General features: G+C 37.6%; 1 protein-coding gene across 1 annotated transcript in view; it reads right to left on the minus strand.

Moving 5' to 3' along the window:
* Positions 1-13,531: 13,531 nt before the first annotated feature.
* LOC149182621 (uncharacterized) overlaps positions 13,532-26,915 on the minus strand; it is an 80,208-nt gene continuing 66,824 nt past the window's right edge. The window contains exon 3 of the mRNA XM_089416899.1: positions 13,532-13,875. Within this exon, the coding sequence (XP_089273025.1) occupies positions 13,739-13,875 (137 nt within the window). The 3' untranslated portion in view covers positions 13,532-13,738. The remainder of the gene's footprint in view (positions 13,876-26,915) is intronic.

Below are 26,915 nucleotides of genomic sequence, written 5' to 3' on the forward strand. Positions count from 1 at the left end.
CTGGATTGAAGAGGCTCGCAGGGAATGGTTTTCGCATCCTGAGCTCTCCCAACTCATTTCTCAATTACAGGCAGATCCTAATTCCAGCAAGGGCTACTCGTGGCAGAATGATATTCTTCGCTACAAGGACAGAGTCGTCATATCACCAACCTCCACCCTCAAAAGTCGCATTTTGGCAGAATTGCACTCCTCCCCCATTGCAGGACATTCGGGCTTTCAGAAGACATACGCTCGCACCAGACGATCATTTTTTTGGACTGGCATGAAACAGGACATCCTTACTCTTGTAGCAGAATGTGACGTCTGTCAACGCCACAAGGGGGAAACAGTCAACACACCAGGCACATTACAACCATTGCCCATTCCGGCATCAATTTGGATGGAGGTCTCCATGGATTTCATTACAGGTCTTCCAAAGTCGGGGAACAAATCAGTCATCATGGTGGTCGTAGACCGACTATCGAAGTATGCTCATTTCTGCGCTCTACCCCAACCATTCACACCTACTTTGGTTGCTCAAACTTTCATGGATCAAATCTTCAAATTGCACGGCATGCCCACTTCGATTGTGTCCGACCGTGACCCAATCTTCACCAGTAATTTTTGGCAGGAGCTCTTCAGAATACAAGGCACTCAACTCAAACTCAGTACCTCATATCATCCACAAACAGATGGTCAAACCGAAGCAGTCAACAAATGTCTAGAAACCTACCTTAGGTGTTTCACCTCAGAAAAACAACACCTTTGGGCACAGTGGCTACCTCTGGCGGAATGGTGGTACAACACCAACTATCATGCCACCACCAAAATGACTCCCTATGAAGCAGTCTATGGACAACTTCCGCCATCCCCTACTTCTTACCTAACGGGGTGCTCCAAAGTACAAGCAGTGGATCAACTCTTACAACACCGTGCAACCATGTTGGCACACTTGCGCGAGAATCTTCATCAAGCTCAGAACCGTATGAAGCAACAGGCTGACCAACATCGCTCAGAGCGCCAATTTCAAGAAGGGGATCAGGTCTTCTTGAAGCTGCAACCATATAAGCAGACCTCACTCAAAGACAAGGGCTGTCAAAAGCTCTCTCCAAAATTCTACGGACCATATCAAGTACTTCAACGCATTGGAGAAGTGGCTTACAAGCTAGCTTTGCCACCTACAGCAAAAATCCATCCAGTTTTCCATGTATCGTGCCTCAAGAAAGTGATTGGGAACAATTGCCGAATTCAAACCAGTCTACCCGAATTGGATGAAGAAGGATCAATATGGCTTCAACCTGAACAGGTTCTAGACACACGAGACAAGCACCTGCGTGGCCGCGTGATTAAGGAGGTCCTAGTCAAATGGAAAGACACCTCGCCGGAAGATGCAACTTGGGAACCAGCTGCTATTCTTCAGCAGTTTCCGCAGCTTCAGCCTTGAGGACAAGGCTAGTCTTAAGGGGGAGGGCATGTTAGGGTCCCACCCTAACCCCCTTATTTATGTCATGGGATCACGTCATAGTCAAGAGTCAATAAAGCCCATATTAATAATTGTAAGTGGTTAACCCACAGTTAATGTCGGGACCACAGTTAGTTGCAAATGGGCGGTAGTATTAGTTAGAGTCAATAAAGCCCATATTAATAATTGTAAGTGGTTAACCCACAGTTAATGACGGGACCACAGTTAGTTGCAAATGGGCGGTAGTATTAGATAGATATTGCATGTATGAGTCATATATAAAGGATAGAGACTCCCTGCGAGGAGTATTGTGTCTTGTTTTGTAATCGAGCTCTGCTCTATTGGAGGTTGCCCCCTCGAAGAGGCCTGTGAACATTTCTCTCTGGATAATAAAATCATTGCTATTCTGTGCTCTGGGTATATTTTCTCGCATATTTTGTGTTCTCGGTATCTTTTCTTCGCTATTTCTATGTCTGGGTCTCGCTTTGCAGGTTAAGAAGCATAACATACATATGGCAGCAACACAAGACATTCAACAGTGAACCTTAAGCCTCTAGAGCATATGTATATCAGCAACTTTGTCCAATCGTGTTCAGCATATCTGCAACCTATGTTATTCATGGAAATAACATACAATTCTATCCATAACTCTAAGGACACCATCCCCTGCAACAACACTCAGGCTAGCAATGTTGTGTTCAACCTTTAAGCACACACTACCTCTGGCATCTAGGCACAATGGAGTTTGCAATCAAAATAAACAATACTCTATCACACATACTACCTTTGGTCCATACGCATAGGTATATATATTCACATTGTCTTTTGTCTGATAACAATTTCATAAACAATGTTTAAACAATGCATAATATGACCCATTGACAATGTCGGCACACGCTATCATCGATCTCTATTCATTTTCCTAACTTGAGATCTCACGTAAAAACATAAACAAGTAAACATGTAATGTTTAACATTTAACATTTTTAATCTAATGTCAACCCTATCAACCTATCAATCTAATTATTATTATGTATAAAGACAATATAAATTTAAAATATAAAGAGGTTTACGAACACTCAAAAAAGAAGTATGGTAAATAAATAAAATATAAATAAATTAGAGGTATGGTAAATAAATAAAACATATTTTTATATTTACTCCATAAACTTCTTCATATTTAAGAAAACTCAAAAAAGAGGTTTTATTTAAGTGAAGCCTATGGGCCAAATACCATGGGACAAATAATTATTAATACCATGGTACATAAAAGGGATATGAGAAATAAATAAAAATATAAATAAATTAGAGCTATGGTAAATAAATAAAACCTCTTTTTATATTTACTCCATAAATATCTTTATACTTACTAACACTCAAAAAATAGGTTCTATTTAGGAGAACCTGTGAGCCAAATACCATGGACCAAAATATTATTAATACAATGAAAAAAACATTATTAACCCTAATATTAATATTAAAATATTATTACTATTATTATTATTATTATTAAATCTAATATTCATATTAATATATTATAATATTAATATTATTAAATTTAATAATTTTGGGTTAATACAATATTAAATTTGTTATATTATAATATATATTAATATATCATGATATATATTAACTCTAGATATATATGGGAGGGGAGAACAAAGACATAGAGTGATAGAGTTGGAGAGATTGGGAGAGTGACAAGGGAGAGATGGGGATAAACTGAAGGAGAAGGGAGAGGAGGAATGAAGAGAGAGAGGGGGAGAGGAATGAGAGAGGTAGAGAAGCGTAAGATAGGGAGAGGGAGACACAAAGATGGAGGGGGGAGAGGGAGAAGGAAAGAAGGAGAGAGAGAGAGAGAGGATTGGAGGGCAGAGAGAGAGAGAGAGAGAGAGATGGAAGAGAAAGGGAGGTACGAGAGAAAGGGAGAGAGAGGAAAGATGAGAGAGAGGAAGAGGGAGAGAGGGAAGAAGAAAGACATAGAGAGTGAGAAGTGGAGAGAGAGAGGGAGTGACAAGGGCGAGATGGAGAGAGAGAGTGTATGTTTAGAGGTGAGATAAAGAGATAAACAAGGAAAGATAGAGAGAAGGAGAGAGAATAAGAGAGGGAGGGATATAATAACATACTTGAGAGAGAGAGAGAGAGAGAGGATTGGATGGAAAAGAGAAAGAGAAAGAGAGAGAGAGAGAGATATGGGGGGAGAAAGAGGGAGGTAGGAGAGAAAGGGGGAGAGAGGAAGTACGAGAGAGCGGACTTAAGAGAGAGGAGGAGAGAGGGAGGGAGGGAGGGAGAGGGAGGTAGAGTTGGAGGGAGGGAGGGAGGGAGAGGGAGGTAGAGTTGGAGGGAGGGAGAGGGAGGTAGAGTTGGAGGGGGGGAGGGGGGAAGAAGAAATACATAGAGAGTGAGAAGTGGAAAGAGAGAGGGAGTGACAAGTGAGAGATGGAGAGAGTGTGTATGTTTGGGTGAGATAAAGAGACAAAGGAGGACAGATGGAGAGAATGGGGGAGAGAAGGAGAGAGGAGAGAGGGAGGGATATAGTAACAGAGTCGGAGAGTGAAGAGAGAGAGAGAGAGAGAGAAAGAAAGAGAGAGAGGGAGAGAGAGGGGAAGGAAGAGAGAGGAGGATGTGAGAGAGTGGAGGGGAGGGAGAGAGATGGAGTTGGACGGGGAGAGATGGGGGAAGAGAGATGGAGTTGGACGGGGAGAGGGGGGGAAAGAGAGATGGAGTTGGATGGGGAGAGAGAGGGAGATAAGAAGAAAGAAATAGAGAGAGAAATGTGAAGAGAGAGAGAGAGGAAGTGATAAGGAAGATGGAGAGAGAGGGAGAGAGGACAGTAGGAGGGAAGAGAGATAGAAGCGGGGGAGAGGGAGAGAAGGAGAAGAGAGAGAGAGAGGGAGAGGAGAGAGGGATAGACAGATAGATTGGAGAAAGAGAGTGTATGTTTTGGGGGTGATATAGAGAGACAAAGGGAGACAGAGATATAGATGGAAAGTGAAGAGAGGGAAGAAGAGAGAGATTGGGGGAGGGTGGGAATTAGAGATTGATAGATATGGAGTGAGAAACGTGTGTATTTGGGGGGGTGAGATAGAGAGACAAAGAAGAAGAGATGGAGGGAGATATAGATATAGATGGAGGGGGGAGAGAGGGAAGAAGATTTCTTGCACTAGATGCATTGATTTCAGTGTAGATGGTGATTTGTAATCTTATTTGATTGCTTGCACTAAATGCATTGATTTTAGTGTAGATGTTGATTTCTAATGATATTTGATTGTTTGCACTAGATGCATTGATTTCAATGTAGATGATTTCTAATGATATTTGATTGTTTTCACTAGATGCATTGGTTTCAATGTAAATGATTTCTAATCCTCTTGGATTGCTTGCACTAAATGCATTGATTTCAGTGTAGATGGTGATTTTTAATCCTATTTGATTTCTTGCACTAGATGCATTGATTTCAATGTAGATGATTTCTAATCCTATTTGATTGTTTGCACTAAATGCATTGATTTCGGTGTAGATGGTGATTTCTAATCTTATTTGATTGTTTGCACTAGATGCATTGATTTTAGTGTAGATGTTGGTTTATAATCCTATTTGCTTACTTGCACTCGATGCATTGATTTGAGTGTAAATGTTGATTTTTAATCCTATTTGATTGCTTGCATTAGATGCATTGATTTCAATGTAAATGTTGTTTTCTAATCTTATTTGATTGCTTGCATTAGATGCATTGATTTCAGTGTAGATGTTGATTTCTGATTTGATGTAATTGGACGCATGACGGTACATTAATTTTAAAGTGATTGGATTAACATTGTGCATTGATTTTAATGTAAGCACAAAAAATTATTAACAATGTACATTGACTTTTGTGTTATAGTAATTCAACCTATTAATATTGGAGAGAAAGAGAGACAAGGTATGATGTTTACTACAATAGCTCAAGCTAAAGATTTAAATGGTTTACAGTTTAACCTGTCCTTTTCATACAATCTATATAAAATGAGGACAAAAGTAACAAGGGTGACAATAAGAATAGTAGAAGAAAATAGTATGAAAACTATTGGTAATTGACTATATTCTTATTATTCACATTTGCTATCATTCAACACTATAACATTGTCACTTTACATTCAAACATTTTATTTCATTATTTTTCATCATTAAAGTTATTAACAATATTTATCATCTAAACAAACTAAGGTAACTAAACAAATTTAAAATTAAAATGACCAAATTAATCTCAGACATATTTAGCATATTTAAAATGATTATATTAATATGAGATGAATTTACATATTATTGATAAAATTAATCATATGTTTGTTAGATTTTCTTTGGTCGCACACGACTGAAACCAATCTAGATCCATCTTAACTTCGAATCTATTAAGCACCGAGCGGGATCAAATCTCTCGAGGTGCAAGCCTTTCCTCAAGTTTTGCACTCAAAAAAGAGCTTTGCACTTCAAGAGATTTGATCCGAGATTGATCCCTCTCGGCACTTGATAGATCTGGAGTTAAGATGGATCTAGGTTGGTTTTAATTTAAATTTTGAGACCCTCCACCAAATATTTTAGCCGCAAACATTTGATTTAATTCATTAATGATAATCCTTTTTGACATCATGATTTGAGGTTAATGATAAACTGTCACATCATCCCATCTTGGGGATTTTGACCACAAATAGGGGTTTTAATCTTTAATCAATCATATCTCCCAAACCGTGAGGAGCTGTGGTGTCCCACACTGTTAGAATCGACATGATGAGGAGTATCAAGTTATGATGGTTTTCAAGACAAAATCATTGATTTGCATCCTCAAAATATTCAACATGTGTCAGGCCTTCTAGGGCTTTCCAAGGCTCCTTGTCCTTTAGAACTTCCATCGCTGCAATCCAAAAAAAAATATTAAGAGCATTCAAGAATCAATGTTGGCATCAATGACAACACCATTCAACAACAAGATCATGCAGAAACCAACACAAGGATTACCTCCTAAAAATTGGTTATCCAAAAAAGGCAATGATACAAAGGTATATTACATACATGATAGATCCAACCAAATCCTCAAAAAAAACGACATAGAAAGTTCTAAACAATAAAATAGTACATATCTCTGAGGAGGAAAGACAAATAACCAAACCAAAAAAGTCTAACTGGGATAGTCAAAAAAAGATTAAAAGTTGTCTGAAAAACTACTTTTGATTATGTCAGGTGGTGAATAGGGAGACTGCCTCTTTTAGCCATAATTATAGAGTGTCATTCTTCAAATAAAATAATTCCATAAGTCAAGTTGAGAGCTCTTTTGGATAAAGACTCTGCCCTTGTATTCCAGATCCTACAAATATGTTGAAAAGAAAGAGATTGAAGCCTTTCCTTTATTGCCAATAACCTTTCCTGACAGAAGCATAAAGTTGAGTACTTGCAATTTCTTCCCATATATCACAACAACTTTACAAGTGATTATGAATTATAGAGGATTATGGTTGGTTTTGCTAATGATGGTTGTGAGTTCAGTTCATGTAGCGCTTGTAACTAGCATCTAAAGTTGACATACTTCCACTCCTCTAGTTGAGATTTGGCCACATGGGTTTTGAAGCCAAGTTTCCCAACATGATTTATGATTATCTAACTTGCACCCAAGTCACATGTGACGCTTGATCAAAGGTGATGATCCAAATTAGTAGCAGTTTTCAAGCAGTCAACTTCTGATGGCAAATGAAAACAGATCTAGAAAAACTAAAACATGGGTTTTGTGCAAAATGAGCCCATTTAGATGACTTGCAAAGTGGATTTTCAAAAGAGTACACAGTTCAAGAGATATGCTTAATTCTTTAAACAAGATTTTCTCAAATGTTTTGCGGTCATTTCCAAATGCATCCCAAAATTGGAGTGCTTGCACAACAATTTGCCAAATTCCCCTTATGTTCAACAAGTTTCAGTTTGTATGGTTCTAACTTAAGCTAAATTTTGCAAGGGAATACAAATTGCTTTGATTTGTATCAAGGGTTTCTATCCTGCTCATTTCATCGTTAATGTAAACAACATATGAAGTGACTTTGGTGCACTCTTTTGGGGGTGGGGCATAGAGGGAAAGGATGATAATTTTGACTCTACCTTGTTTTTATCATGTGATACGATATCAATTGGTGTGCAATTATTTCTTGAGCTTCTAAATTTCTGAGTAAAGTCACTCTTTTGGAGGTGGGGCATAGAGGGAAAGGATGATAATTTTGACTCTACCTTGTTTTTATCATGTGATACAATATCAATTGGTGTGCAATTATTTCTTCAGCTTCTAAATTTCTGAGTACGCTATAGGCAAACTTCTAAGAGAAGGCAAGGCCCTATTCATCTCAAAATTAGCACCTTAACTTATATATTTTGTGTGCAATTATTTCTTCAGCTTCTAAATTTCTGAGTACGCTATAGGCAAACTTCTAAGAGAAGGCAAGGCCCTATTCATCTCAAAATTAGCACCTTAACTTATATATTTTGTGTGGTAAATTAAATTGAATTTCATTTTGTATATCACAATCATCATAGAATTCAATTTTTTGTTGCAAGAGTGATACCAGTAGTCAATTCCTGCATTATTTTTACTCATTCTATGTATGGTTTTGTTAGAAATCGTTCAACAAAGATCCCATGTTGAATGAATCATTAGTCTAATTGATGACTCTTTGAACAGAGTCAGAGCTACAGTCTATGCACTCGCTTGTTCATTGATTTCACTAATTGGTGACTGCTCATGGTGAATGATCTATTGAGAATGTTAGTTTTACTTTGGTTATTTTTGTTTTGATCGAAGGTTGTCAATCTAACAAACAAAGTGGATCTAACAGAGCGCTGTTGATTGTGATTTTTTATATATTCAACCCTAAATTCTACCTTGGAATATCCATTGTTGGATGAGCAACCATTTTTAGAGGATTATGCTTTGCTGTTAAGTGCTGTGGTAGTTGTAAAATTTTGAACACTTCGAAATCAGCTCTTCATATATATTGCCTAGCACTTCATAAAAGTTTAGAAACCCAGGTTGATAAAATGTAACAAAGTTATTCCCACATAATTCGACTGACATGAATCATCAATAAAATATTGAACATTAAGGACAATACTGCCAAAAGAAGGTGAGTCCATCCATATGTATTTTAACAACAATTTATTTACGCTTAAACTTTGAAGGAATATACAAGAACCACACATTATTAGAAGGATTTTTGTACTTAATTTGAACCTGATATATTTTCCCAGGGTCACAAATAGTATCAACAGATTTGGTCTCTTGTGCACAAAACAAATTACAATGCTCTCTTGATGTAAAAGAGTCTTTCGAAATAAATTACAAAAACATTTGAAGGGCATGGTACCTTACTGTGTCGAACTCCATACAGTGTAGCAGCTCATCAAAACCGAGAATTTTATTGCTTATTTGGATAAAACAAAATGTTTTAATGCTCAAACCCAACCTGTTCAGTTTTTTCCTGTGTTAACAAGCACTAATTTGTGTTGACATTGAGAACGTGGAATTGGACCGAAAATTTTATTGATTATTTGGATAAAACAAAATGATTTAATGCTCAGCCAAACCCAACCCGTTCAGATTTTTCCTGTGTTAACAAGCACTAATTTGTGTTGATACGGAGAAAGTGGAATTGGATGTGATATATCTGCACTAACGTTTGGAGTACTGGGGGCTCAGGGGATCTCCTTGAATTGAATAGAGAGCCGCCCCCTACATCCACTCTAGGCAAATGCAACGCTTTGATTGGAGGTTGAATCACAAAGCTCGCTGTATTGTTTGAGATACAAGAGTCCTGCCATGGCTATCGTTGTAGCCATCCCAACACTTGCCCTTTACTATGTTGAACTCCAAAGCCACCAAAAAATGTTCATCTTCTTAATGATAATTAAAGTTCCATTATCCCAGACGCTAAGCCACCTAATGACAGTTGAGAACAATCATAATGACAAGAAAATTATCGTCCATCCAAATGCTAGTCTAACACATAGATTTGGGTTGAAGACTTCTTTGTATGCCTTTATGTTTATCCCAGACGCTAAGCCACCTAATGACAGTTGAGAACAATCATAATGACAAAAAGATTATCGTCCATCCAAATGCTAGTCTAACACACAGATTTGGGTTGAAGACTTCTTTGTATGCCTTTATGTCAAGACTTGATATTATGTTTTTTTTCCCAATGGCTTTTAAGGGCTCTTGCTTATGGTAAATTTGAAAAGCTGAGTGCGATGGACAATTATGTAATCTACTTTTATGGCTTCTAAAGCCAATATAAGTCATAACATCCCCGATTGAGAGCAGTTGATTAATCCTAATAAATTTTAAGGCCTTTAAACCCAAAATATTTGTTATGGACAATTGAATAATCCTGATAACTTTTAGCGCTTCTAAAACCAAAATGTTTATTCGCCTGTGGTGGCTGCTGTGCAGCCCACTTATTTTACAAAAGTGTCATCATGTACAGTTTAAGAATCAACAAAGAAAGCATTTTGTGCCATAAAATTTAAAGGAAAAAAAAAACACACTAGAAAAACTACTTATATTCTCCAAGTTAAGGTTGCAATATAAGCATTTGATACCAAAAAAGATGAAGATCACCAACCATGAAAACTAATTGTATTCTTGGACTAAAGTTGCAATATAACTTGAATTGGATCAGTTTTTTTAAGATATCTGAACTTTTCTCCATGGTTCTCTCTTTACTGGTTTCAAGTCTCATTTTCAGAAAGTTTATTCAGGGCATCAATTACTCAAATTACTAGAACATTTGCACAAAACTATGTGCTACTTCAACTGAAAATCAGCAAGAGAGATAGTAAATTAATCTGTGCTTCTTTAAGAGGATTACTCATAAAAAAAGATGCAAATGCGCTGAGAATGCAGTCAAGAAATAGGTATTGGCAGTGTAATGCTATGAGTTAATTCGATTGATTATTTATAATAAATGGGAATTTCCGTAAGAGGCAGATAAAGTCAAAGTTGTAAATTTAATAGCCTACTTTTGTTATTTCCCTGTAAAGAATCTAAAAGAAAATATATGTTATTTTTTCCCATTTTTTACAAAGATCACAAGCAAATTTGTTGATTATTATATCACAACATCATTATCATGAAAACCAGAAGCTAAAACATGTTTTGAGTAACAATTACCTTCAAATTTTATGGCTTGCTTTCAATAATATCCGACTACATTAGTGGAGGTGGTAGTTGCTTTTAGCAAGGTTACATTAAAACTGTCCAGAAGTGCAGATGTACCAGGCTTAAATGACAATGGTAACTTGCAATTTAAGTTTTAACAGAATTGATAATAATATACTATTATCAAAACTCAAAAGGAGAAACAATAGCATCTTCATAATTCAGAAAAGAACCTATCATTCACAAAAATTACCAAAAGTAATCATGTTCCCCTCAATGTTCATTTATCTTTCATCACAGATATATCCCCGAGAATTGAGATCAGATATAAATTGTGTGATCTTTAGATCGTAAGCTCCCATTAAAAGGGGATAGCGGGCTGTGAGCAACAGCAACTCAGCATAACTCTATATATAGCAATGCCGGATTATGGCCCAAAAATCCACTCTTCATAATTTCTGGAGGCTCACTACACTAATTAGAATTTCTACCGAAAAATAGAAAATGCACTAGACAGTAAGCCCAGCCATTATTGTATGATAATGCCTTTACCATGAAAATCAGAGGTTAGAAGAAGTTTTTGGAGTAAAAATTACCTTCAAATTTTATGGCTTGATTTTAAAAATATCCATGAGTACATTAGTGAGGTGCTTTTGGCAAGGTTACATTAAAACTGCCCAGAAGTGTAGGTGTACCCTAAGTCACTAGGTTCGAGTTCGAGTTCGAGTTCGAGGACCATGAAATTCGAATAAAGTTCGGCAACTCAAATTTTGTCGATAAAATTCGACATATAAAAATTCGAAAAAAAAATGTATATTAAAGATAGATATATCAATCAAGGCATGAAAAACAAGCCAAACCATCTTCCTATTATTTAGATATACTATTAAGCTACCTAATTGTTCTCCCATAAAAATAGTGATCCAATCCCTCTCACCTCCATCAAATTATTAATCATCTCCATCCTAAAAATATTAAAATATTTTTAAATATATTTCTTATAAAATAATATACTTAATTTCTCCAAATTTTTTAAAATTATAATTTTATTATTTTTTTTTCACATTAATATTAAAATTTAAAGTCTAACTGTAAACCCATTAAAAAGGTGAATTCATAGCCATTAAATTTATTATTATATGACCTTTTAGAACATATATTACAATCTTTTCGATTCTAAGAATGCAATATATAAATTACATATGCAATCTTTTCGATAATACACTTCATTCGATCTTAGATTCTGGAATACGGTTTATTATTTTTATTTCTATTACATTATATATTTTGGTGAAATGTTTATAATTATATATTTTTAACAAGTTTATAAAACGAAAACATTAAAACGCTACTATCCTTTGCTGCAAAGCGCGGGGACCATCCGTGGAAAAAGTGCTCTAACAATTTTATTTAAGTAACCTTAATAAGATTAGGGCAATGAAAAGATTGGATTTGATCGTGAAATTTAGATAAAATAATTGACATATTAAATATGTTTTATTTGAAAAATGGATATACGTTGCTGCAGAACGTGGCGGGCAAGTGGAAACACGACTGATACTTTGAACCAATAAACAAATAGGTTCGCCATTTGATTCACGCTACGCAGCAACAAAAGCCCACGGTTTATGGATTGAATGTGGGCGAACATATGCAGGAACGCATCAAATACTATACACTCTCGCGGGAGTTCTGCCAGACGTACTCGCAGATTTAAGTAACACTCATATGTCCTACTGCAAATTGTATCCATAATATCATTGCCCTCGGTTTTTGCGAACACATGGAGAAGGCCCACTGGTTTTGGGTTCTTTAGTTACACCTCACGCCTATTTCTTAGATGGCAACAGTAACTTGCAATTTATGCTTTCACAGAGCTAACAATAATATATTATTATCAAAACCTGAAAGGAGAAACAATAGCATTCTCATAATGCAGAAAAGAACCTGCCATTTGAAAAAATTACCAAATGCAATTATGTTCAACTCAACGTTCATTTATATTCCATCACAGATATATCCCTGAGAATTGAGATCAGATATAAATCTTGTAATTTTTAGGTTGTCAGCTCCCATTAAAAGGGGATCCTGGGGTGTGAGAAACAGCAACCCAGCATAACTGTATCATAATAATGCCAGATTACAGCCCAAAAGTGCACTCTTTTTCATTTTTGGACGCACACTATGATAATTAGAACTTAAACAAAAAATAGAACAAAATGCACTGGACAGTAACCCCACCCAAGGGTGGAGCAGGAGGGATTCTGTTTATATCTTCAACCCATAGCATTTCACTCAATTCTGGAATTGGTCAGAAAGTAAATAATTACTGCAAGTTGATGGCTCTAAAACTAGTTTTGAGGCTGGCTCATGAGGCTGGAGTCTTACATATTCAAATCTATGGGAATTCCCTTCTAGTAATTCATTGGAAGCACAAGGAGATAGTACTGAGGAATTATACATTACATCCTCTGTATAATGATGTACAGTTACTTATATGTAAATGGTCTTTCAGAAGCTGGAACAAAGATGGAATCAGGAACCTGGTAGATGACAGAACATCAGGAGGGGAATACTTCTAAATATGCACATCAACCATAACTATATTTTCTGATTTTTGTTTCTTGTTTAAGTCTGGTTACATTTGCTGAAATAAAATAGGGATGAATAGTACTTTATATACTGGTTCTTTGGTGTTGATGAAAAAAAAGTTCCCTTTCAACTGATAAAAGAAAACTTCTGATATTATTTTGGCTACAGTATACAGAAAATGTTGGAAAAGAATATGAAATATATGGAACACTCAGAGGTTGTAAGAGCCTTTTTGAATGCTTCAAGAATCTAAGGTATTGTCATTCTGTCCTTATAAATAAAATTAACAATTTTTTTATTTTGGAAAAAAAATGTACTGGACGTAGAGATGAACCAAAATCATAAATATTCAAATTGAATTTGAGAAAATAATGCTTGTTCAAGTAGATATAACTTATATAATACATCTCATATTAGGGGAAGTATAGATTTCAGAAATCACTTCTCTCTACTTCTGTATCACAATTTTTGTACAGAAACTAAAATAAACACCTAAAAGAGAATTCACAGACAGAACTGCAGATGCTTATTAGCAGTCAAGCTGCAAATGATTTCCCACAGCCACATGTTGATGTTGCATTTGGATTTGTGAATGAGAAACCCCCACCAATTAGAGCATCACTGTAATCCAGTTGCATCCCGTAAAGAAAGAGAAGACTTTTGGGATCACAAACTGCATTCACAGAACCATTAAATTCCATTTAAGTTCAGTAAGTTATGTCCCACATCTAAAATTATAGAAATGTAAAAATTCACTAGTTTAAAGAAGCATCCCAATTTCAGAGAGACACATTTGTCTCTACATAATTATTTTAATACAAAATATCAACATACAATTTTATTAGAAAGTAGCACTCATAAGAATGATTTTCATGCTGCACTGGACTTCTGCATCTTAAAGATATAGCCGCAAGTGCATCTGACGAGACTATAGAATTGCATCGCTAACAGAAGTATGCAACACAGAAAAACACTATACTAACCAAATCATATCAAACAATAAATGAGGAACACAATAGTAGTTAATGACATGAAAGTTCAGCAACAAAGATTAGGAAAAAAACATCATGCAAAGGAGGAGAAATATAGAAGTACCTATGATATAAAATTTGGTGAAGGGATGTACGAGCATGAAGGCACTATTTTAGAAGATTATGAAATGTTTATAACTTTATGCTAACACATTTTCAAGTTTCTGGTGTGGAAGAGGACATAGTTGCAGACATAAACAGCCAACAATAAAAGTGAAAGTGAACCAATGATGCCATCCATGGAGAACAGCATTAAAAAGACAATCTATGCCAGTGACCAGTAGAAATCATTCTGCAAAGATGAACATTATGAAATTCAAGCTAGCAGGAAGATATGGTGAACGATGATGCCATGCAGTGGAAGCCTGCCTGGTGCTTGGGTCTTGACTTAATGAACATAGAAATAAAACAATGAATGATGATGTTTGAAAGTCCAGACAGTTATATGTGAACATGTTATAAAAATAGAAAATCACTTAGAAAGCGAGAATAAACTCATTAATGACGATCTCCTAGTCAAAAAGGACAGCCTCACTAATGAAGACATCCTGGTCAACAAGGCCAAAATGTACAAGGATGCCATGCACATGAAGGACATCCTACTTAGGAAGTCAAATCCATTGGGACGAAAAAGGACCGCCTAAGCAATAACAATAAAATATTTAATGGGGAGCAATTTCCTCATTATGGAAAGATGCGCATGGATGACAGCCTGCACAAGAAGGATAGCCTAATTAATTTTAAATCTGTTTGCGTCATTATGATATAAGATGCATTAAAGCCAGCCTACAGACTGCATAATGAAGAAACTATAAATAATTAGGACATCACAGACAAACAACAGCCTAAACAAAGAATACAGCCTCAAAAGGGAAGAAAACATGCATTATAGTGATATCACATGCATGGCAGATGACATGCAAAAGCTGTGTCAGAAATCTTGAGGCAGAGGATCGATAATGAATTCTCCAACAAACCATAATCCAATAAACAAGCTGAAATTTACAGTGCCACAAAAGAGTTCAGGAGGCCACAAAACATGTAGAGCAAATTGGTGTAGGTGCCCTTATGCAATAGAATGATTAAACACACTTGAAAGTTTGTAAAAATGAGGGAAGTGGTACTTATATCATTCCAACTAGGATTAAGGCGCTAGCCGTGAGGAGGAGAGTAATCCAACCTTACACTAAGTTACAATACAGTATATTAAATTGCAACAATGGTGTAACTACTCAATACTACCTACAGGTCAGTCATTAAGAACCTCAACTACCCACAAAGTGGGATGGCACCTGGGGAGGGGAGGTCTCTATATAATGTGTTTTTCAGTTTTAGGGTGATGGAATTTAGGTTTTACTAGCTATGTTGCCAGGAAACGTGGGTTCCAAGACGGGGATGGGGACAGGGACGTCATTTTTTGAAACAGGATGCATGGGTTCGTCGGGGATATATTATAATTTATATATATAATATATAAATATTATATTTTATAAATTATAATATATATGAATTTGTATATTTTTCAACTTTAAACAAGAAAACTAAAATATTTATGATTTAAACATGCACATCATTGAACACTCAACATTCACATTGAAATTTCAAAATTTCTAGTTTGATATCACGTGCAAATTGGAGTTAACATATTAATAAGAATCATGATATATGTCCATTGTCATACTACATTCAAAATTTGCCTTAAGGCATCTCCAAACATGAACTAGGAAATGTTAAAATAAAAATAGCTAATAGTGAACAATGCCTTCCTCGAGCCATTTCATCAGCATCACTCAGATCTTCAGTTAGCATGCTCTCTCCAAGTAGGAATCACTCTCATCTTGAGGCTCTTGCTCATCCATAGCAACTGGAGGTAGCTCAATAAGGCCATCTGGTTGTATCTCCTCATCCACACACATAGCATCATCTGTGTATTGGTTCCATCTCTTGAAAGGACCCTCCTTTTACCCAAGGTATTTTTGAAATATGAGACGAAGTGTGCTATGAATGTACACGAAGTTCTTTGCCTTCTTTGAGCCCAACCTATTTCTCTTTAATGAATAGATAAAGGCACAAGTACTCCAATTCCTCTCGCAAGATGAAGAACTAGCTACCTGGAATATTAGGGAAAGCCCATTAAATTAATTAAAATTTTAAAAATAAAAACTAAAATGAACCCCAAAGAACTCGATTTTGGGGTTCCAAGTACCCATCATCGGGGTTCTTCGTACCCGCCAAGACAAAATAACCCAAATTTTTAATGGAGAACCTGGTTCTTATGGGGTTCTTCTCAGAAGCACCGATACCTAAATTCAGTACTTGGGAACAAGAACCTAGGACGAGTTCGAGAACCCCAACCTCAGGTTTGCGAACCCGTCCAACATAGGGTTTTAGGTATAATCTATTATATATATATATATATATATATATATATATATATATTCTTTGCTAACCACATTGGTTGAGGCAAGAGTGTTGGGTACACTCTATTGCATAGCATTGCTTCCATTGAAAAGATTCTTTTTAGGAGGTCTTTCTTTGTTGAATTATAGTTGTGGGAAATTTTGATGAGCTCCCCTTTCCCTTTCCAAAATTGATAACTTGTTAATCATAGCCATATGTCCTTGCATTAGCTCAATTGTAACTTTGTCAAATTTTTTAGCAAATGCTTGTAAGATAGGGTCAACTTGGGCTCTAAGCTTAGCTTTGGGTTCAATTCCAGCCCTTGGGTAAGCAAGCAAAATAATTTCAATGTACTTCATTAATGCTCAATTTGGACACCAAGGATCTTGGCCTCATATAGAGACTTCGGTCCCTTGTCTTTTAGAGCATGTGATAAACGTCTAGAGAAGGCTTCTATGTATCTCTTCAGGATAGTTTATTTAGTAGGCTTATATAAGGGAGGGACTTCCTTGAGCAACTTATCAAACCATTGTGTAAACTCTAACATTTTCATTTTCGGTTTTCTTAGCTCCCTAGAATTTATCTAGGAGTTGGAGTTGGATGCCCTCTTTGACCATGACCCATCTCTTGTTGAATGCTTCGCGGAATAGGTCTCAGTTCTTAAGGCTACCTTGAGGTAAATCTAGGTAACAATCCCTAACACTCCCTTCTAAGGTGAAGGAAAACAACCCACAACCCACAACCCAATATGACACATGCATGTGCTTTTTAGTTGTGACCACATCAGTGCCATTGAATTTAGGCACCCATTCTTCATACTTATCACGCAATTTGTGAAGAGCATTAGGGAAGCCACTCACATCCAATGGTTTGAATGCAACAATGAGCCATGATTTGGCCGTGTTATTTGTTACCCACCAAAATCAGTGACCCCATAAGAGGAAATGTTTCTCCTATATTTGACAACCAATCAGTTAGCTAGACAACCAACAACCCCTACTAGCCACCATCAAACGATGATATGACGTGTGCCTCCACCACATGCATCAGCCATGTTCCTCACCATCCGACATTATCACTTAGATGAAGGTGGGGTGCTATTCAAAAGATACTTAGATCATCTTGTAATCGGGTGCTTATACTTGTTTGTTTTGGGCATTTAGTATGGATAATGGGGTGATCTGGAAGATTGATAGACGTTGGTCGTATTTTTGTTCTCTCACCTTACTTGGGGGGTTAATTTTTGGCCCTAGTCCAATGGGATCTCCCTTAAGGCCCTTTGGGTTATAGAAGGTGCACTACTTGGAAAGCCATGATTGAGATAGCGTAGTTCCATTCTCTTACATGTCATAATTAACACCTCTTACATTATAAGCCCATATCTCACCTCCATTTTTCGGGTACAACTTGTCATTAGTTATTTGGGATTTGGCACTCACATGTCCACATACCTAGGCAAGGCTCAGAAACTTGCCTTGGGAGGTTGATGCAACTAAAAGAAACGGAAAGAGAAAATCATGACCATAATTAAATGAAAGAAAGAAAATGTCAAAATACAAAAGATGGCCAAGGACATAAAGGTTAGCATGTGGGCAAAAAGCCTAGCATGGGTTCTACCTCACTCATATGGCCATCAAACAGTTCTTGAGCACATGTTGCTCCATTACATCAAAGAAAAAACCCTTTCATGTCCCAACCTCGATGAGCGATAAACTGACTCATCTTAAAGAGCAAATCATGACCACAATTAAATGAAAGAAAGAAAATGTCAAAATACAAAAGATGGCCAAGGACATAAAATTTAGCATGTGGGCAAAAGCCTAGCATGGGCTCTACCTCACTCATATGGCCATCAAACGGTTCTTGAGCACATGTTGCTCCATTACATCAAAGAAAAAACCCTTTCATGTCCCAACCTCGATGAGCGATAAACTGACTCATCTTAAAGGGGTAATAAAACTACATCATACAAAGCAAGCTCTAACCCTTGAGTTATAATCCCTAATACACAGAGAAATCAAGAAGTAAAAAGGCACATAAGAGGGGTGGAAAAACAAAGGCCGAGTTGGGAAGTCATGCATCCACGAATGCTCCCTCTTCACATCAATACACTCAGGATGTGGGCAATCCCATCAGTTGGTCCCTTTGACCATGGCAAGTGGCCATGAAGCCTTTCCCCTCCATTACCATCATTACTATTCACTAACACCTATCGATTGAAGGGTAGACCAAGGAAATGTTACTTCCCCTTAGGGGCTGGAAGCACCTAATAGGGTTAACCTTTAACCACCCCTAACTAGGGAGAAAACATCTTTGCGAGATTGGGGTCGTGATTTTGGAAGGGGATCATTATTTGAAGTATCAAAATTGCTCTTAACATTCAAGTTTAGTTCACTTAGATGCATTATTGATCTTGGTCTCTAATGACTGGTTGCTTTCACTACAATCCATGTTGTTCTTATTAAGTAGTTCAGCAGCCCATGTCTTGGGCACCTACTCCACAGGTACCCAAGCCCTCCAGAGAAGTATATTGGCACAAACAGGTGAAGAGTTGAGAACTTGAGACTCTTCAACCTCCTACCAACATCATTGGATGACACATCTTAGAGCATCTCCAGCACCCAAGATGTTGGTTGACTTTCTCCCAAATTTAATGATTCTCTAGAATGACACAACTAGACCTAGCACGCCCCTATGCTGGCCTTGAAACAACTTGATGGGCAGCAATTGATTCAAAGTCTAGATGAGAACGGTCTCACATTGAGAGACTACGGAGGGCTTGTTGGACCTAAGAACCCCTAATGTTGGAGCGAAGGAGACCTCACTTAGGAGTTGGAGACCCATGGAGACCACTATGTGGTTCCCAGCTGGATCTTGAGACCCCACAGGAGCCAATGAGGTGAATTTGGGGGCCAACCCCCAGATCATGGATTTGACATGCTTCTACACCATCTTGGACACCTCATCACCCTTGGACATAGCATTTGGAGCACCTTCATTGGATAACCTCAGCCTTAGAAAGTTTATGTCTCAAACATGTGGGTTATTTTGGGCATATTTTCACAAAGCTAGTGGGTTGGCTTGTAACCCAAGGGCATTTACACATTACACTTGTTTTAGGGGTTTTATTAGGCTAATTATTAGTCCTACTCATATAAATAGAGGAGTATTGGATCATCATCACTTGTGACTATTTCGGCCATCTTGAATTCTTGTGGATATATGACTCTATGTTGTATTTTGTCATTTGGAGTTACTTATTTGGTCTTAGAGATGTTACTTTAGAGCGATAAAGGATTGTGCATGTATTCTATCTTGTAAGTGCCTTGGATTTGATAAATTTTTGTTCTTGTGTCTAATGTATGGAATGATTTATTATCTAGGGTTTCTATTGTGCTAGTTATTGTTAAAGATCAATGAACAGAATCTAGACGACGAAATTGTATGCATTACTCACTAGTAGAATGTGAATGGAAATCCCTTGGTGTATCTTTATACTAGCTCTCCCAAGTGATTTTGTTCCCTCACAAAAGTAATAGTTAGATTTTGAATACTAGGGCTTCATTATTCCCTTACTCCTTGCCAAGATTTAGCATATTTTTCACTCCCATAGACTCCATCATTCTAGGGACTAGGCATTGACCTTGTCACTTTGTTGATCACATACAAAACTTACCAGAAAACTCATTTTCTCTCACCTATTTTGATTTTCCACCCTTCAAGGTTAAGTCACTAACTAGAGATAGGGCACGAAATTTTCTAGGGTTGAAATCGTTTGCCAAAGGAAGGATTCAACATCAAGAGGAGTGTTGGTTGCCTCAAAATCAATCCCTTTTAGTGGTCAATGCACCATTTTCAAAGCAAAATTCTTTGCCTTGGGTCAATCTTTCCTTAGAAAAACCCTAGTTTTCCCTAGGCCTCAACTTGGGCCTTGTTGAAGGCTTCTTATTCTTCCTTGTTGATATTCACTATGTGGAAGCCTTTTCTTGGCTTTTTGATTCTAGGTTAATCCATTTGGCTTGCTATCTCTCAAGCCCTAGATAAAGTGTACCCTAAATTGGCCCTATTAGAGGATGATAAGTGCCCTAATACACTTGTTTAGCCTTATTCTTAGAAAAAGTTGTCAGCTTTAAGCCCCTCCTTGTCACCTTGATCCTTGAACTTGACATATTGTTAGATGACCTATCTAAAGGGAAGCCTCCCTAGTGGTAAAATTCCACAAAAGAGCAAGAGGTAGTGGTTGTGGTGACAATGGGCCACGCCTCATTATTGTCCCTTGGTCTAGTTTTTGCCTTGTAGGTCACCCCTTAGAAGACCTGCTAGTTTTTGAGGCAACATCTTAGTCAATGGTGGATGCATCACCAAAAGCACTCCTAACCATAGGAGTTTTTGGGACTAGGGCAGATGTGGAAGTACCATTAGTTGTCTTGCGGGTATTTTCTTTCTTGGATCTATGAGATCGTCAGACAAACTACTAATAGACATATAAGGGTCAAATTTTGGAGTCACCAGAATAGAATCTATGTTGTCATTTATAAGTTATTCTCTCCAAAAATTAATGAAGCTTATTCTCTAGATAGTGAGGAGGTTGACTCAAATCATCCATGACAAGGATGCCAAAAATGTTGCATCGAAATCATGCAGGCCTTTGCCACAAAATCTAGTAAGCCTTATGAGAGACTTCACAAGGTGATGGCTAGACCTTGTTGCAACAATGAGGTGGATTGCCATTATCACCTCAACAATTCTCCTCCAACTGTTTAGTGGAATTTCACCACTGGGGAGGCTTCCCGATATTCATCCTAAGGATATTCAAAAGTAGATGGCTCAAGGTGACATAAATGATGCGTTAGGTAAAGACACTTCATCAGTGGACAAGGGCACAATTCTTTAAGTGTAGGAGCAGTGTACCATATACTAAAGCTTGAAAGGAGGCACGTGTGGCCTAGGGTTTCACGATATAGATCAACAAAGGGATCCCTAGGCATACAAACACCAAGGAAAAGGCTTGCAAATGATTCAATCAACAAAGAGAAAGGGTAAACCTTCAAATTAAGCCCTAAGTTGAAGCCCTAGATAATGTTAGGGTTTTTCTAGGGCACAAACTGCTTGGGGATGACGTCAACCCTACTAGGGAAAATTCAACCATGCAAACTACTAGATTTTGAGTGCAAAGGATCAACAAATGAATTCAACCTAATTAAGCCTCAAAGTCCATCCAATAAGTACCCTAATAAAATTCAACCCTATAATCTAGCTCTAGTGACTTGAAGGACATAGAAAAATAGAAGAGAGGAAAATTTTGAAGTTTCTTTTGTGATTTTTTATCAACATAAGGATTTTTAATGCCTTTTCCTACACGGTTGATGGATTCTTTCGGGCTAAATTTAAGAGTATGAATTAATGCTTATAGTAAGGGGGGAAACCCTAGTTATCACTTGATAAACCCAAGCTATCCTTTTTGTGAGGGGAAAATAAACAGGAGAAGCTTTCTAAGAGGTCCCCTATGGAATTCAAGAAAGATAAAGTTAATAATCAAGCAAGATTTTCCCTAAATAATATGCATTTAAAATGCAATAAAAAACCCTACCAATAATTTATCACATGAAAAATAATAAATATTTTCCAATTTAACTTACAATTATTACAAGAAATAGCCTTCTTTTAATCCCAAAAAGATATCTCTAAGACAAAAATCATTCACCAATAGCAATAGCTCCAAAAAGATCACATCTCCACAAGTAGCAAGTTACAACTAGGCTAATTCGAGCTCTCTAAAGGAGTCCAAAATCCACAAATGATGATGAGAAAGTAGAATGGAGCGATCCTCTATTTATCTAAGATCAATCACTAACATTAATTTGTCTAATAGCCCCATGACAAGCTTAATTTTCAGTGGATGTGAAGACAGTGGGTTACAACTCAATACAATAAAATAAAACACTAATAGCCCACATCTGACCATGACATCATGCCCTTTTAGGGAACGTAAGGCTCCAAAAATGCATGGAATGGACAAGATGCATCTACAACCATCATAAGCAACCAAGTGATTGACGGGAAGTCCTCAAATCAAACCTCAAAATGTCTCCATATGTCAAAAGCCAGCTCTAGGTGCCCCACGTCATGTCCATGGGGGCTATCAAGACAACGTGGTGCAATCTCTCTCATGTGTTGGGGCTCCATGAGGTTCTACAAGCCCTCCCTAGTCATCCTGGGGATGATCAACATCATTTGGACTCTAGAACAGGCCATGCCCATTAAATAGTGTCAAGCCCAACCTGGGGACATGTTAGGTCTATTGGGTACGTCTTCAAGGATCTCCAATACTAAGCAAATGAGCCCATCCTTTCAGCATCTGGGGGTGCTCTAAGGTGTCAATCAACTACTAAATCATCAAAGTGCGCAACGCTCTATGGTGGAGGGGCATCAGTGCATCTGCAAAGTCATCAACGCTCTCTGGATGTGTGTTATGGCCTAGACATCATGTGAAACATGAATGGAGTGAGTGTGTCCACAAGGCCTCTGTTGGTCTCAAAAGAACCACCTAGAAAAACCATCTCAAACTCAAGTGAAAGCAACCACTCATTAGAAACAATGACCATAGTGGACCATATTTAATTGTTAATGGCATAGTAAGACTTCAAGATGGGATCACCTTCAAATATCTAACTAGACAAAGTCCCATAAAAGTGTTCCCTACCTTGTAAGGGGTTTTTATAGTCAACCCTATTAGGTGCTTCCAGCCTCTAAGGGGAGTACACATGTCTAAGGTCAACCCTTGAATTCATAGGTTTTTGTGATAGTGGTGGGAACAAAGGGAAAAGATTTCATGGCTAGGTGTCATGGCCATGGGACCAGCTAATGGAGGTCCATCATCCAAAGTGTATAGATGTATGGAAGGAGCAATCGTGGAAGCATGAGTCACCCCTTTGATCGGTTTGCTTTTTCCACCTCTCCAGTGTGCCTTTTGCTTCTTTTTGATAATGCTTTGATAAGTAGAATAGCTTACACGTCCAAGCTTGGTTTTAATGATGTAGCATTTATCTACCCCTTAAAAATAAGTCAGTTTCTCTCTCATCAGGGTTGGGACATGCAAGGGTTCCCTATGATGTGATAGAACATCAAGTGCTGAGGAACCGAGTGATGGCTAATGAGAGGGGTATAGTTCATGCTAGGCTTTTTCCCATTCGCTAATCAATGTCCCCACCATCTTTAACTTTTCTTTTTCTTTCGTTGCGGCCATCTTATGCTTTCATCTTTCTTTTAGTTACATCAACCTCTGGGGCAAAGTTTTATGGGCCTAACTCAAGGATATGGATGCGTGGTTGCCAAATCCCAGTGAACCAATGACAGCGAAACCAAAGGTTGGATGTGAGATAAAGGGAATGGTGAAAGGCTGTAACTACAAAATGGTTATGGACAAACTACTCCAATCGAAGTTCTCCATGCAGTGCCCCTTATATAACCCCAAGGCTTTAGATGAAGTTCCCCTGGACTAATCCATCGGGTAAGATGAGATAACAAGCTTACAGTCAAGATCGTCCAATCATCGAGATCACCCCTTTATCCATGTTAGAATGCCCAACATTAAGCAAAATCACAAGATTGCAAAAGTTTAAAGTACCTCTTGAGTGGTAACCCACCTTCCTTTGAGAGAAATGCCAAATGGTGAGGTGTATGACCAACGTAAATGGTGCAAAAATATGGCATACTATCATATATAAGCAATGTACAGGGTTGTTGATTGGCTGTCCAAGATAGGAGAAAAAAATCTCCTCCTTGTTTTTTCTTGTGCAATAGATACAAGCACAATATTTCTAAAAAATTGGTAATTAATTCTAATGATATTGAATCTTCTTTTAATTTTTCCAGTATATCATTAAGCAATTATACTTCAGAAATTCAACCATACAAAAGCAGTAAAACAATAGAGATCACAATGCACAAAGAGGACACAAGATTTACCCTAGGAAAACCCACTAAGGGCAAAAACCTAGCAACCTTTTTCAATAGAGAAATTATTTTGTTCAACAAAAGACACACCTAAACATTCTAGTCATCAACTAGGTCAAATTGACGTTCAATAAATCTATGGTCACACCTGGTCATACCCTCCAAGTCAAGCCTTCCAATTTTGATCCAACAACCTACATTATGATCTACCCTAGGTCAAATTTCAACCTCCTTGTTTGGCCCAAAAACCCAGAATTTTGCCCCCCTATAATAGAAACTTCCCCAGAAATATGTGAACTATAGAGAGAGAGAACTTCCACACAGGTAAGCTAGAAGAGATACAAAGAAGATGATTTCATCCTCTTTGTCCTTCTTGTCTTTCACTTGCTTGTCCAGAAAAACTTGCTTAAGAGAGAGAGATGCAAATTGTTGGCTTGAAGAGGAGAATGAGTTGCCTTTATATAGTGCATTTGCTAGGTCAAATGGGTGTGACTCTGCCTAGGTCGACTTGAGTTGGAGGCAGGCAAACTTGACAAACTTGGAGCCAAAAAATTCAATTTTTCTTCCTTTAAAAGTCTAAAAGGACATAAGTTTTCTTTTGAATTTAGCATGAAGAAAATGCTTTACAATAATCAATATTAATACATCAAGGGCCAAAATACATATTATGAAGATCAACCATAGTTACAAAATTCATCACTCCCTCTTAACTAGGGAGGTATTCATAATGACTTCATAGGTGTTCTCAAGTTGATAAATTTCTCTATGAAAAGGTTATAAAATCATCTTCAAGGTTTACCATAATCTGGTCATCAATTGTGACACATGGTACATCTTTAGCATCAACTAGTCATCATGATTTTGGTCGACGCCTTTGAACCATGGTATACTGACTAGTCCTGGTTCACCAACATCCTAGTCAACAATCGTGACTCGTGGTGAAACGCTAGGGACACACTCAATCCATTTGAGTAATCTGGTCCAAAGTCCGAAGGCCACACTCCACCTGAGTAATTTGGGCCTGATGTTAAATGAGCACACTCATCCTATCTGGAGTAATCTGATCTTGATGTTGAAAGGAACCCACTCAACTGGGTGATCCTGAGCCTCTAGGACCATTCTTCCTAATCTGGTCAATAACTGTGACACGAAAAGAATGATTACCCTTTGTTGGACCATTCTCCCTAATATGGTCATACTTGACATAGGGAGAATGTTTATCCATGGTGCTATCTCATCAACACTCCCTCTCAATGAGAGGAGTAATCTCCACAAGCCCCAGCTTGTCCTTGAAGTACACAAACTTCTCTTTGGACAAAGGCATCATCAAAATATCAGTTGTCTACTCATCAGTGGAGATGTACTCGAGCCTTACTGCTCTCCTCTGCACCATGTCACGGATGTAGTGGTACTTCATCTCAATATGCTTCGACTTGTCATGGAACACGGGATTCTCTAAAAGTTTCACACAACTTTGATTGTCACAATATATCATTGTTGGCTCCATCTCCTCGTCGGACAATCCTACAAAGTTCAAACAACTTCCAAAATCACACTGCTTCGGTACAAGATTCATTAGTTGCAATATACTCCATTTTTGCAGTACTGAGTGCGATAGATCTTTGTTTCTCGCTCATCCAAGATATCATAGCGGATCCCAAACTGAAGCATTCCCCTAAAATACTCTTCTTGTCATCTACACTCCCTGCCCAGTCAGAATCTGTATATCCCTGAAGTTGTACATCATTGTTTGAGACATATCTCAAACCATAGTTCACAGTACCATGTAGATATCTCAAAATGTGCTTTGCTGCAATCAAATGCCCATGTCTTGGTTCCACTTAGAGCTGGCTAAACGTGTTCATTGCAAAGCAAATGTCCAGCCTCGTGTTAACCAAATAAATCAACGAACCAATCAACCGTTGATACATAGATGGATCTATCAAGTTGGACTTAGAACCTCTCAACTTCTTCAAGCTAGTTACCATGGGAGTTTCCATTGGTTTACAATCCATCACGCAAAGTCTCTGAAGGATCTCAACAACATACTTTCCTTGACCAAGGAAGACTTCGCCAAGCTTCTGCCATGGTTCCACCCCAAATAATAATGCATCAAGCCAAGCTCCTTCATGTCAAACTCAGAAGCCAACAACTTCTTACAATGAATGATGAAAGATTCAACAGCTATCAAATACAAATCATCAACATATAACAATAAAATCACAGGTGCATCCTTCACAGCCTTAAAGTAGAGTTTGGATCAGCATCACTCTTGGTAAATCCAAGTCTCGTTAAGTAGCTACTAACTCGTGCATACCAAGCTCTT

Source organism: Pinus tabuliformis, chromosome 3_2 (assembly GCF_031772625.1).
Source record: "Pinus tabuliformis cultivar Carrire ecotype Pingquan chromosome 3_2, CPIR1, whole genome shotgun sequence".
In the NCBI taxonomy this organism is placed as follows: domain Eukaryota; kingdom Viridiplantae; phylum Streptophyta; class Pinopsida; order Pinales; family Pinaceae; genus Pinus; species Pinus tabuliformis.